The sequence below is a fragment of the Plectropomus leopardus genome, chromosome 1 (assembly GCF_026936395.1).
Source record: "Plectropomus leopardus strain MGB_pleo_1.0 chromosome 1, ASM2693639v1, whole genome shotgun sequence".
NCBI classification, from domain to species: domain Eukaryota; kingdom Metazoa; phylum Chordata; class Actinopteri; order Perciformes; family Serranidae; genus Plectropomus; species Plectropomus leopardus.
Window position 1 is genome coordinate 2,263,583 of NC_142176.1, and position 13,238 is coordinate 2,276,820.

Here is a 13,238-nt window from a genome sequence, read left to right on the forward strand (position 1 = left end):
TGTGTTAACCACTGACTTTTGCTCAGTCTGTAGGTTTTTCCATAAAAGTGCAATACATTTTTTAAGCATAAAGCGGCTTTAGTCTGTAAATGCTCTTTTTTTGTTTTGTTTTTTACTTACTTTGCAAAAAAAGTCAGACTAATATGTGCAAAACATACAAAACACAGTGGAGGAGGACAGTAGTTGTGCAAAAATCAGCAATCAAGAATTAAACAAATTAGCAAAGACATCACAAAAAAACAAAACAAAACAAAAATAAATAAATAAAAAATAAAATAAAACTAAACAAAACAAAAAAGGAATAGAGGAACAGATGAAAAAGACAGAAAAGAAAGCCTGTTGATTTGGTGGCTTTTAAAGAGGTAATTAAATTAGAGGAAGATCTTTATGAATGGGTAAATGCTTATTTTTAGACCTTTATTTTTACGTTTCACTGGAAATTATATATTTTCTATATATATTTTTTTTATTATATAAAATAATCCTCAGTTATAGCTCTCGATCTCTCCACACTGACAAATACAGTGAAGCAGCTCCGAGCCTTCATGGTGGTCCAGTTTTCCTGTGTGTGTTCCCGTCAGCCATGATGACTGTGCACTCCTCCTCCTCCTCCTCCTCCTCCTCCTCTCCTCCTTCTCCTCCTCCAGCAGCAGATTAGTATTCGGGGCACACGCGGGGAGAAGCTGTAGTATTACGGTCAGCCTGCAGACAGCTTGTGTGTGCTCTGAGAGGTTTTTTCCTGAAAACCAAATCAGGAGCGAATCTCTGATTCGGCCGCTTCTGAATTTTTCACCGACTGCATGAATCAGATCAATTTTCCAACATGACCTTTCCACATCACACCTCGTCTGACCTGTGAACTTTGTGTGGGCTTTAATCCAGATCCAGTCAGCCTTAAATCCAAGATTAGACCTTTGAACCGAGAACGTGCTGGTTTCCTTAAAAAATATGACCAGAGGCCAATATGCAACTTAGGGAGGAGATGTTTCACAAATTGTAAGAAGTTAGATTTAGAAAATTATTTTTTTAAATGTTAGGTCTAGAGAAAAAAAGAGGAAAAAGATATATTTATAGTTTGAAAAAAAAACCATAAATATTTTTAGTTTTTCATAGCATATTTAAAATTTTGTAACAGAATGTTTATTTTATTTTTGATTTTTTAATAAATTTAAGGTAATGTTTTTGCATTGTTAACTATTTTTAAACTATTTAAACTATTTTTTTAGCTCTTACATAAGAAAAGACTATATTTGTTTTACTAAATTTAAGGTAATGTTTTTGCACTTTTAAATAATATTTTGCATTTTTTAGCTTTTAAAAAAAGAGAAAAATATATATATTTATAGTTTGAAAAAAACCTGATATATTTTTTTAAATAATATATTTAAAATTTTGTAACTGAATGAAAATACATTTTTAAGCATTTTTTCAGGTAATTTCCTTGTGTGTTTTACTAAATTTAAGATAATGTTTTTGCACTTTTAACTCATATTTTGGCTCATGTCTCCTTTAAAACCAGTGCAGCATGAGAGCGTTTCTCAGAGGAGCAGGATAGCAATAACAAGCTTCTCTTTACTGGCGACTCTCAGCGCTCAGCGTCTCACTCAGCTCCTCACGGCGCCTTCACGTCCACAATAACCTCCTCCACACCCGCCGCTCCTTCTCGCTGCCTCCTGCTGCAAAACACAAGACTGATTTCTGTCTCGGCTCGTTCACTTTCGCTCAAACTGAATCCCTAAATCTGGAAACACAACAACAAAGCACTACAAATCAGAAAATATTTAAAAATATGTTACAGAAAAAATAAGATCATTTTACACTTTCTTGGGATTATTTTCTTGTCTCTTATTGTTTTTTGTTTTTGCATTTAAACCTACAGACCCTGACCAAATTAGTTTGATTTCAGTTGAAAACATGGGGAGAACGAAGTAGCAAGAAATGTCTGGAAGATTAGTTAAATAAATACATTTTTGGGAAGAGATGTAGGAAAATTATGTATATTTTTAAAGTTTTTTTAAAATGTCCAGAAAACTCTCTCTATATATAATACTTAATTTTTAATATTTAAAATTATGTCACAGAAAACAAAACAAAAAAAGTGTTTATTTTCAGGTTAATTTCTAGTTACCTTTCTTTTTTAATTTCCTGCCAATTTTAGGGGCCATTTCCTGTTTAGTTGCTCATTTCCTTCATTGTTTTCTAATTAAAATAATGTTACAGAAAAATATATATATTTTTCACACTTGTGTCAGATTATCTCCTTCTCTCTTTTTGTTTTTTTACTTTTACTTTTTTTCTGTAGAAGAACTTATTTAAAATCATAACTATGTATTTAAATTCATTTTATAGAATTATTATATTTTTAAGCTGTTCATGTCGTTTACTTGTTTTTGTTTTTAGAACTGTCCACTTTTTAGTTAGTTTGTTTGTTTGTTTGTTTGTTTGTTGGGGGGGTCTGGGTTTTTTGTGAATATTCAGGTAATTTTCTTGTACTTTTTGCTATTTTTTTTGTCTCCTTTCTTAAGTTGCTTATTGACTTCTTCCTGTGTTTTTAAGGAAATTAAGCTTTCTAAATGTTTAAAAGAAAAAAAAAAGAAATCCTCCTGAGGCGCTGAAGCTGAGAGCCACAGACAGGAGGTCAGACAGTACTCAGAGGCGGACTCACTCATGTTGGTTTCTGGTCTTTTCCGGCCTCGTCTCGTTAAAAAAGAGTCAGAGACGCAGACTGAGAGTCGGAGAGGTTTGCTGCTGCCGTTCAGGCCGGAGCTGAGTCTTCATGTTGGCCTGTTTGAAGTCTGAGCCTCCGGCAGCGAGGCCTTTGAGTCCGCTCGCTCTCTCAGGGGGCTTCAGGTTTTTTTTTTTTTTTTATGCCCTGAAAGCACATAACCTCAGCGTCCTTTGTTCAGTCTATTTTATTTTTTGACATAAAGACATTTTCTCTCTCTCGCTGCCATTAACCCTTACAGTCCGCTTTAATATTACACACACTCGAATCGCTCTGCACACAAATATTAGACGTTAATATTATTTTCGACTTTCATTAAGTTTATTTTTTAAACCAACATCAGTCCTAATCATAACTATTAAATATTCATGAATTTTCTGAATTTTAACCCTTTAAACGCCAGATTTTTGTCATGATGCCACTTTTTAGATGGAAAATAAACCACAAAAATTGAATTATTTGCAAAATACTACATGCTGTGTAGATTATTTTTAGTATCACGGTCGGGGATATGTCAGTGATTAGCAGCAATATTGATTTTATACATTATTATTTTTTATGCAGCGTCAAACACTCACTCATACCACTCTGCAAACAAAATGCACTTTTTTAAAATAAGGCTATGAAAAAAAAGTACATTAATAAGATTTTCTACTTTCATTGAGGGTTTTTTTTTAACCAACATCAGTCCTAATCATAAAATATTCATCAATTTTCAGAATTTTAAGCCTTTAATTACGCCACTGTGTTTTTAGATGGACTCCCCCCCAAACACAAAAAATGAATTATATTCTATATACTTCATGCTCAGCAGATAATCCCAGTCTGGGATATGTCAGTGTGTGAGTGTAGCTGCTGACAGTCTGGGATATGTCAGTGTGTGAGTGTAGCTGCTGACAGTCTGGGATATGTCAGTGTGTGAGTGTAGCTGCTGACAGTCTGGGATATGTCAGTGTGTGAGTGTAGCTGCCGACAGTCTGGGATATGTCAGTGTGTGAGTGTAGCTGCTGACAGTCTGGGATATGTCAGTGTGTGAGTGTAGCTGCTGACAGTCTGGGATATGTCAGTGATCAGCAGCTACATTGACTGTGACAGGTCACCTAGTGGAAATAGCATGTATTTCCTCCATATGCCAAATATGGTCAAAATGACCTCATCAGGTGGAAAATAGTCAAAATGACAAATTCAGAGTCAAAAGCCCAGAATGACACCCAGAAATAATACAAGTCCTGTTTTTCTGCTCTGATGGCTGTGGGATCAAAAATGTCAGTTTGAATGGGTTTCAATGGAGCATTTTTGGACCTGAACAGTCTGAATGTAACTATTTAGTTTCCACAGTGTATTTTAGACTTATTGTAGGAGCTGAGCTGCAAATTCACTGATTACACTCAAATACACAATCTGGACTACATTTAGGACACATGCATCAACACACACACAGTTATCACAACAGGAAGAAGAAAAGAGACTAAAATGCCCCAAAAACAGTCCCTGTGGGATAAATAAAAAAGCACTCTGGGATTAAAGTCGGCCTGTTTTTAGAAATAAAACAAAAACACTGACTCCTTAACAAAACTTATGTTTACTTATGTTTTTCAGCCTTTTTTTGTTTGGTATTTTGTTTCTCGGTGTCAAACAGTGGTCTATCTGCAGCTTCTCCGTGCTCATAAGAAAACACCATATAGGCAGGCATTACTCTGAGTAACTGTTATTATAACATGATAATAATAGCTATGATTTCATAATTAAATGGAGGAAATCCAGTGCAGAGTGGACTCTATAATGCACTATAATGCAACTTCCCGGACCGCTGCAGATAATCTCTTACATCATATTCAATTACTTAGATGGAAGAATGGACGTCCAGACTGGCGAGACAAATCCTGCAAATTACTGAAACACAATGCTATAGCTGTGTGTTTTAGTGTGTGTGTGTGTGGTCCTGAGGGACATACTGTCTTCTTAGGCTGCTGCACACGTCTCTGTACGTTCACATGCTGCTTCTGTCTCTGTGTGTGTTTACCTGCATCATTTACTGCCACAGTGCTTTTCAGGACTGTAGCTGGTGTGTGTGTGTGTGTGTGTGTGTGTGTGTGTGTGTGTGTGTGTGTGTGTGTGTGTGTGTGTGTGTGTGTGTGTGTGTGTGTGTGTGTGAGCAGTGAGGCAGAGCGAGCAACAATCAGACACAAAGACAGAGAACAATCAATAGCTTCATTAGCATCTGTGTGCTGCTGTGTGGTACAGTTTGTACCAGGTTTTTTTTGTTTGTCTGTTAAGTTTTTTTCTAAGAGCCTGATATTTACATATACATACATTAACCCTTTGATGATGATGTTCCAAAAAGAAATTAGGAAAAGGTGATGAAAAGGACCGCAAAAATAGTTGTAAAAAAGAGAGGTGGAGGGAGAGGGAGACATCTTTACAAGTATTTTTTTTGAGGTGGGGGGATGGTGTGACACCTGCTAAAGGTAAACTCACTGTCCATTTGTGTTTAACTTTAAGATTTATTACTTAGAGACAAAGTCATCGCATGAGTAGAGCTTTTTCTTCTCATTACAATTCATGTTACTTTGGAAAGCCAACAGCAGCCAGGTTAATTTTTCATATCAGTTGATATCGATATTTATCACGATATCCATCAAATCACTATTTCTGTTGAGCTTAAAGGTTCCTTTGACTCCTAAGTGAGATATGAAGATATCATCAGGTTAATTTTGGTTTAAATATTTATTTTCTGTCAGACATTGAACATGACAAATATACTGTAGAACAGGCGTCACCAGCTGGAGGACCTATTCTACTAAAATTCAAAGAGGTCCAGTTACTAAAATTTCCTCCCCGCAAAGGTCCGAGCCTCAAACCTAAAATCAATATCACCATTAACTGAACATTTTTGCTCTTTTTTTGTGGTTTGTTTTTTGCCCTCACAGTTCACTGACACAGTGTCATGTGACCATGGTGTGTTGGAGTGTAATAAACATATGATTTATTATTATTTATTAAACTTTCCAGCATTATATAAAAATGAAAAGCTCCATCTTAAACAAACTTCAGGTAAATTTAAGCACATTGTGCTGATAATAGGCCAACCTCTCCTGACTGCAGGACTCTGACTTCAGCTTCTGTCAAACTTCTGTGTTATTAATCATTTTCCTCAGGAATTAAAAACTGTTGAGTCGGCCTACTTCTCCTATAGCTGCCAACATTCACAGTTAGAGAAAGGCTGAAAATAAGCTCATGTGCTTGTGGCCCAAAACATTATATCTGCCCCTGGTAATAATAAAGAGAGCTCAGCGCGAGCGGCTGGATGAGACACGGAGCGATGCGTCCTGGTGTTTCTAAATAACTCATCCAAAGTCTGATTAAAGCTGAAACTAACACAAAGTCGTCTGTAGAGTCTAAAGAAGTCACTTTCACCTCTGCAGATGTGTCTGTTTCAGACACTTTGGTGCTGTGAGGAGAAGCTGCACTGTTTGTCTGTCTCACTGCGCTGCTGTCGGACCATCAGCTGTTTGATCCGCCATGATGAAATGCTGTGGCTGTCAAACACTCAGCTGTTCGACAGTCAAAGTCGTTCACTGCATTTGGTTCTCTGCGGTGCTGTTCTTATTATCATTGGCTGTTCGTGTTGTCAGTCAAAACATGGCTGGAATACGTTCTATCGACTATGTCTCATATTTCAATCAAGGAAAAGTTATTTCGAGATTGATATCGTTAACGTTTTATCGCCCAACCCTACATTTAAACCTTTGAAACCAGACTTATTTATTGGCTAAAATAAGTTTATCTTTGCACCTTTTGCTATTTTAAATGGTGATTTTCTTTGTTTTAGTTATATATCTTATCTCTTTACTCTTTTATTGTAAATCTATATCTTTTATTATGTTTTTATGTTTTGTCGCTCTATCTGTAAAGCACTTTGAATTGCCATGTATGAAATGTACTGCCTGCCTTTCTTAAAAAGGTAATGAGCAACCTGGAAAGAGATGTCCCACAAGAAAACAGAAAAGGTGATAGAACATGACCTGAGAATTCAGAAAAGTAAGAAAAGGAGACATAGGAAATTTTATTAAAAAAATAAAAATATAAGAAATAGGAATAATGTCCTAAAAAGAAATGAGGTCTTTAAAACATATTTTAATAGAAATGTTTGCAGAAATGGACAATGCCAGCATTTATTCTGGCGACTGGACTCATCAGACTGTGTATGTTGAATTTAAAATCTTCATCCAGAGGTCAAACTTTTGCAGTTTGTGATTTTGAGTTATCTGAAGGCTCTGAAATCGACCCGGCTCTGCATAATTTCACACTACGTCATTGTCTCACTGTCATCATCTGCTGCAGCGCCTCCTCTGGATCTCACACTCCTGTTAACACCAACATGTTTTCCCAGTCAATTAGTGGTTTTCCGCTGGAATATTTAACAGTTTTATCTCCTTCCTGCCATCTGTCACACGTCAAAGATGTGAGAGTCTGCGTTTTGACTCTGCTGTATTCAAGCTCTCCTGGCAGCACCTGCATGAATTATTCAGCGTTCTCCATTAATTATCCTTTTCTGTTAAAGAACAATTATCGCCTGCAGGTTGATATTTTTCTTGTGTCTCACCTCGGTCACACACTCACTCTGCTCCTCCCCTCCCTCTCTGTCGGCTCACCTTTCCTCCTCCTCATCTCCTCGTGCTGCTGTGTTTCTCTCCCTCCTGATGTTGAGATTTCAGCTCAGCGCTGCTGGAGACTCGGTGACGGCAGAAAGCATCAGCTGAGCTCCGCCTGCCGCAGTAACGCCAAACAGCCCCGAATCATTTTCACCCTGAACAGTTGTTGTCACCAGAGCAGCGATATTCAGCTTGGGGCCACTTTTATTAAATGACAGGAGGTCAGGGGCCCCGTACATGTTTCTAGGATCTTAGGACATTTGTAGGATTTTAGGACTTTTCGAAGATTTTAAGACATTTCAAGGATTTTAGGACATTTCTGTCATTTTCTAGTATTTTAGAACATTTCAAGGATTTTAGGACATTTATAGGATTTTAGGGCATTTCTCAGATTTTAGGGCATTTCTAGAATCTCAGGACCTGTCTCGGGTTTTAGGACATAGGCACTCAGTTAGGATCTCTGTCGGGGGGTGTTGGATCCTTTACTGGCCCTTTAATATAAAAAGCTCTATTTTGATGCTGTTTCATGCACTCCGGTATCTTATGTATACTGAAAGTACAAAAACAATTGAATAACTTTAATTTTTTTGTGAAGTAGAAAAAGGTTCTAGTTCCTCCATCTTTCCAGCTGTGATGTATTTGTTGTAGATGATTGATTGTAAAATGATCAGACAGTGTTCGTTATTTGTGATATTACAGTCAAACTCACCGCACTGATGTCAACAAACAGCTCATTTCTCTTCTTTATGTAACACTAGCAGCCAAAGAAGTGTGTGGGAGGAGAAATGTGCTCTGAGATCTAACTGCTTTTAAAAACCCGTCCTCAGCGAACACTCGCTTCCATTTATTCAGCCACTGCGTCTCCTCTTCTGAGCCCCCGGTTTGACCCCGCTGGGCCACTGTAGCTGCTGAATAGTTATAATAAACGCAGCTCACACAGGCCATTTCTTTGTAGATACTACAGTGAGGGCAGTCACATTAACACTGGCTCCATTCAGCACTCAGGGCTCGATCTTATACTCCCCGAGCAGTCAGAGCTCACATTCAGCCCTTATTGATTCCCACTCTGACATGCAGTCTGCATACGCGTCCTGATCAATGCACGCTGCATCGCCTCGCAGACACCGTCTCGTGCACATGTGGAGAAAAGAGGACAAAGGAGACGCAGACGAGACTGAATGTAATCTAATCCGCTCCGCAGACGCAGCTGCAGACGGCTGCACGCCAACAGACAATCAGCAGCAACACGTGAAATCTCTCCAGCTCGACTCTGATACCATCACAGCTCAGAGTCACCGAGCAACAGAAAGAAAAAAACGCTCAGAGACGTGTCACACAAACAGCCTGTACATAACAGGCGGGTTTCCGTTCATTCTCAAATTACACAAATTGAAATTGTGAATATAACATACGCCTGGAAAAATGTTAATTTAAAAAAACGCGATTCAAAAATGTCATATCTGGCAAATGATGCAGCAGGAGCTACAGGAGCTGTTATTGCATCACATAACTCTGAGAAAGTTTTGAATCCACAATTCCTCTGTGAAATCGTGGACTCTCAGCTCCCAGAAATCCCTCATACGTGGCCGCTCCCACGTATGAGGGGCTCGCCTTTCCATCATGGCTCCATAACATGCCTACGTGGCCTCTGATTGGAAATAATGACGGCTTGTACAGTGGCTGCAATAGAAATAAAGCTGCTAATGTTTTGAACACCCATCGCCATGGTTACTGGGATGTTATCACCAGAGGAGAAGTCGCATGACATCACTCAGTGGAAACACAGTTGTGTTTTTATCGACATTTTGAAATGATCACTTAAGATTTGAGTAAATCTGATGGAAACCCGCCTGCTGTGCGGTTCAGCAGACGCATTTTTACACACTGAGTGAGTGAACTGAGGCTGACCTTTGACCTGTGCGGAGAACTGGGCGGTGTGTCGGGTCTCAAACAGCTGCAGCTCCTTGTTCAGGTCACAGACGCTCAGATCGACGTTCCAGGAACGCAAACCTGTTTGAAAACAGAAAAACATGAACAACGTTCACTGATGGAGGACGATACTGCACATTACGCTCAACATTTCACTCAAGTCATGATTCCATGTTAACGTGCCCGAAAACAAATTTTACCTACAAATTGTATCAAATAACAACAAAAAACGAAGTTAATCATGTTTAAACTCACAACCTTTAACACCTTAAAACTAAAGTCCACGATAATGAAACGCTCGCTCGCAGCTCCTAAACTTTGCCCTCACCGGTTTTCTCCGAGCGCCTGATCACTTTTGAGCTCAGCAGAGATAAGAGGGAGGAGAGGCGGCTCTGCGCTTAGCTGCCTCCATCGTTAGCTCTGAAAAAAATATGTTTGAATTGTTTCGTTTTTTACCACTTACCTAATCAGGCAAGCGCTTTAAAAATATGAATAAAACACGAAAAAATATAAATATGTAGATAAAAGAAGTTAATACAAATTATATACTGATGATTAATTTTGATAGATTTCTGGACATTTTTTAATATATTTATTTTTTAAAATATATTTATTTACTTTATTAATTTCTCTCCAGGTCATTTTATCATCAGCGTATCTGATTTTTTGCAATTTTGGAAGATCTCAAATACACAAAGTAGTGATAAAAGGTGTTAAAATATGATCATATATATATATATATATATATATATATATATATATTTGGTGCAACACAATTTTAATTATATAATTTTAACTCATTGATTATCAAAATAGTTTTTGTTTGCCCCTTTTTTCTCTCTTTATTTCTCTCTCTCTCTCTCTTGTCTATTTTTTCTTTCTTTTCATCTTTACTGATTCTCTCCAAGTTGCTTTTTTGCCTTTATTCCCATTTGTCTGAAAAAAGAAATGGTCAAAATTTTTAAGACTTGGTTTACATATTTGAAAAGGAGTGAGAAGGAGTAAAAACGTATTTAACCCCCCTTCTTCATAAGTCACTGAATTTTAATTAACTGGCTTCTTTATTAAAATCAACCCCGTTCAAAGTTTTAAAAACTTGTTAAAGGCTAATTTGCAGCTGCAGCTGTTAGTATTGTTACACGTTCCTCCAACATTTTACAAATAATTAATTACCTAACTCTTAGAAATGAGAGCAAATTGGCTTGATTTCTTTCAAAACAGAAAAAAATGGAAAGAGGGCAAAAGCAACCTAAGAAAAATACAAAAAATGCTGAAAAAATTGAAAGTTTTAAATACTTGTTAAAGGAGCTCTGTACAAAAAAGAGCAGCAGTGTGAGTGTTTCCAGGCTCACGTCACTTTCTCCACCTGTTCCCAGCAGCCCCGGCGCCTCTGACCGGCCGCTCCTGCGTGGACTCACCGTGCGTGATCTGTCTCCTGGCCTCGTCCAGGTGATGGCTGCTGGAAATCTCTCCGATCACGATCAGCATGCGATGGTTCCTGTGCGGGGACGCAGCTCCGGCGCGGTGCTGTCCATGGTGCTGAATACTCTCCTCCGGCTCCGGCGAGGCTGCTGCCGCTGCTGCTGCGGGGATTTCCATGGTAACAGTGCCACCAGTGGACGCTGAGCCCTTTTCCATCTCCATGACAACTGCATCCGGAGCAAGCACCATGACAGTGCAGGATGAGGAGGGAGGATCGAGCGGGCGTGACTCTGCGGACGCTGAACATCTGATTGGATGGCAGGTGATGTGGCTATTTGATGTCTCAGCATGTTATTGGACAAAAGGAAAAGAGGGACATGAGAATTTATGTTGATTATATTTCCTATATGACACAGCTGAAGGACAGTGATGATGAACACAGCATTTCCTATAGAAACTCCAAAATCAGTGTTTAAATAAACCCCAAATTTGAGGTTGAAATTCCACATTTAAATGTGTAAAAACATCCCTGAAACTCCAGTGAGCTCTTCCAAATAACATTCTTGAAACATTATTATTATCTGGGGTCATTGAGTCTAATTAATTCCACTTCCAGTCGCGCTCGTGTCGTTCTTTTTATACCAAACTCTGCCAGACAAAAGGGTCTGAAAATAAGAAGTTTACGGGACACAAAAGCTTCTATTTATATCGGTGTCACTGCGAGTACCAGGCAATGTGCTTTGGTTACTAAACTGACACGTCTTTGTTCCCAACGTGAGCAAAACAAGGCTTCAAGTGTGCAGAGAGCAACACTGACAACAAAGACTCTCAGTCAGAGCAGAAAAAAACAACATTATTTTAGGCTTCATCAGACTTTAGAGTCAGCTCAATCTGCAGCACAAAGGCTGCAGATCACTTCTACTGTCGACACACTGAGCCGTGCGTGAAAACTGTTATTAGAATTAGGCATATAACAATATCTACATGATACATTAGATCATATTTTACAGTAAACAAATCCCCAAAAAACAGAAACCAGCAACAACTGATACAACTAACCAGTGGTGGAAAAAGTATTTAAGTAAAGAAGAATACTAATAAAATACAGTAAAAATGTTGTTACACATGAAAGTCCTGCAATGAAAATGTTACAAAAGGAAAATTAACTGAGTGTTTTTAGGAAAATTTACTCAAATTATTAAAAGTAAATGTAAATGATGCAGAAAAACCTTTAAAAATAAAACACCCCCCCAAAAAACTTCAAAATTAAAAGAAATAGACACACTGCAAATTCAAAATTCTTTAAAAAATGAGTAAAAAACACCATAATACATATAATTATTTTAAAAATAGAACCCCCCCACAACTCAAAATTATTTTTAAAAAATGAGAAAAAAACCCAAACTTAAAATGAGAAAAAAAAATAAATTTCAAAATTATTATAAAAAGAGAAAAGGAGAAAAAAAAACAAAAACTTAAAATAAAAAAAGAAATAAAGAAAAATACACCCAAAACCTCAAAATACAAATTTTCATCAATAAATATTTATCAAAATAGTTGGCAAATAAATTTCCAATTATTAGTTTATAGTTTTTTAATTATTAAATACTCAAATTTATATAAAGATAAATGTTAAAGTTTAACAAAAGAATAAAACATATAACAAAAAAATGTTAGATGTTAGTCATCTCCTCGTTTGTCTTTTTTTTTATGTAACAATTTTTTGTGCTAATTTTCAGGTACATTTTTTGGTCACTTCTCCTTCCCATGTTTTTAAAGAAATTGAGCCTTTTTGCCCAGGTTTCAAAGGGTTAAGCATGAAAATAATGCAAAGTTACTGTTCTGTACTGACTTCAAACTTGGACTCAACATACTCAAAAACAGTTTCACACTCTAAATCTAAACTATATTTACAGTTATCATAATTATTATATTTGAAATTATTTGACTAAATTATTATAACTTTAAACACATTTTCAAGTAATTTCCTTTTTTTTTTGTTTTTTTTTTAACTTTCTCATTTTTTATGTTTTATCTTACTTTATTTTATTTTTACTTTTTTTTTTGCTAGTTTTCTGGATACATTTTTTCTAAACTTTTTACTTATTTCTTACTAAATTTTGGGTCATTTTTATGTAAGCTGCTTGTTACCTTCTTCCCATGTTTTGGAAGAAATCACACCCTTTTTGCCCAGATTTCAGTGTTATATAGTGACTTCAAACCTAGAATCAACATGCTCTAAAACAGTTTCCACACAGTTAAAACCTTCATGAAGGAGAATTTATCGCAGATCTGTTAAATCAGACTAGATGTTACTCTCTGAAATCCTCCTCTGTTAATGTGAACGCTGGATTCTCCCCATGAAAGTACCAGAACAGCAGCTGCTGGTTCTGCTGGTTCTGCTGGTTCTGCTGGTTCTGATGGTGCTGCTGGTGCTGCTGGTGCTGCTGGTTCTGCTGGTTCTGATGGTGCTGCTGGTGCTGCTGGTTCTGCTGGTTCTGCTGGTT

At 37.2% G+C, this 13,238-nt stretch overlaps 1 protein-coding gene and 1 long non-coding RNA gene across 2 annotated transcripts in view; one reads left to right on the forward strand and one right to left on the reverse strand.

Annotated features, from left to right (window-relative positions):
* LOC148190330 (uncharacterized) overlaps positions 1-10,810 on the forward strand; it is a 40,244-nt gene extending 29,434 nt beyond the window's left edge. The window contains exon 3 of the long non-coding RNA XR_015777036.1: positions 10,686-10,810. This is a non-coding gene — a long non-coding RNA (uncharacterized LOC148190330). The remainder of the gene's footprint in view (positions 1-10,685) is intronic.
* Positions 1-11,102, reverse strand: part of map1aa (microtubule-associated protein 1Aa) — a 57,206-nt gene extending 46,104 nt beyond the window's left edge. Inside the window, exons 1-2 of the mRNA XM_088079233.1 lie at positions 10,728-11,102; positions 9,289-9,390 (exon numbers count right to left, since the gene is read on the reverse strand). Coding sequence (XP_087935359.1) covers positions 9,289-9,390; positions 10,728-10,980 — 355 coding nt within the window. The 5' untranslated portion in view covers positions 10,981-11,102. The remainder of the gene's footprint in view (positions 1-9,288; positions 9,391-10,727) is intronic.
* Positions 11,103-13,238: the final 2,136 nt, after the last annotated feature.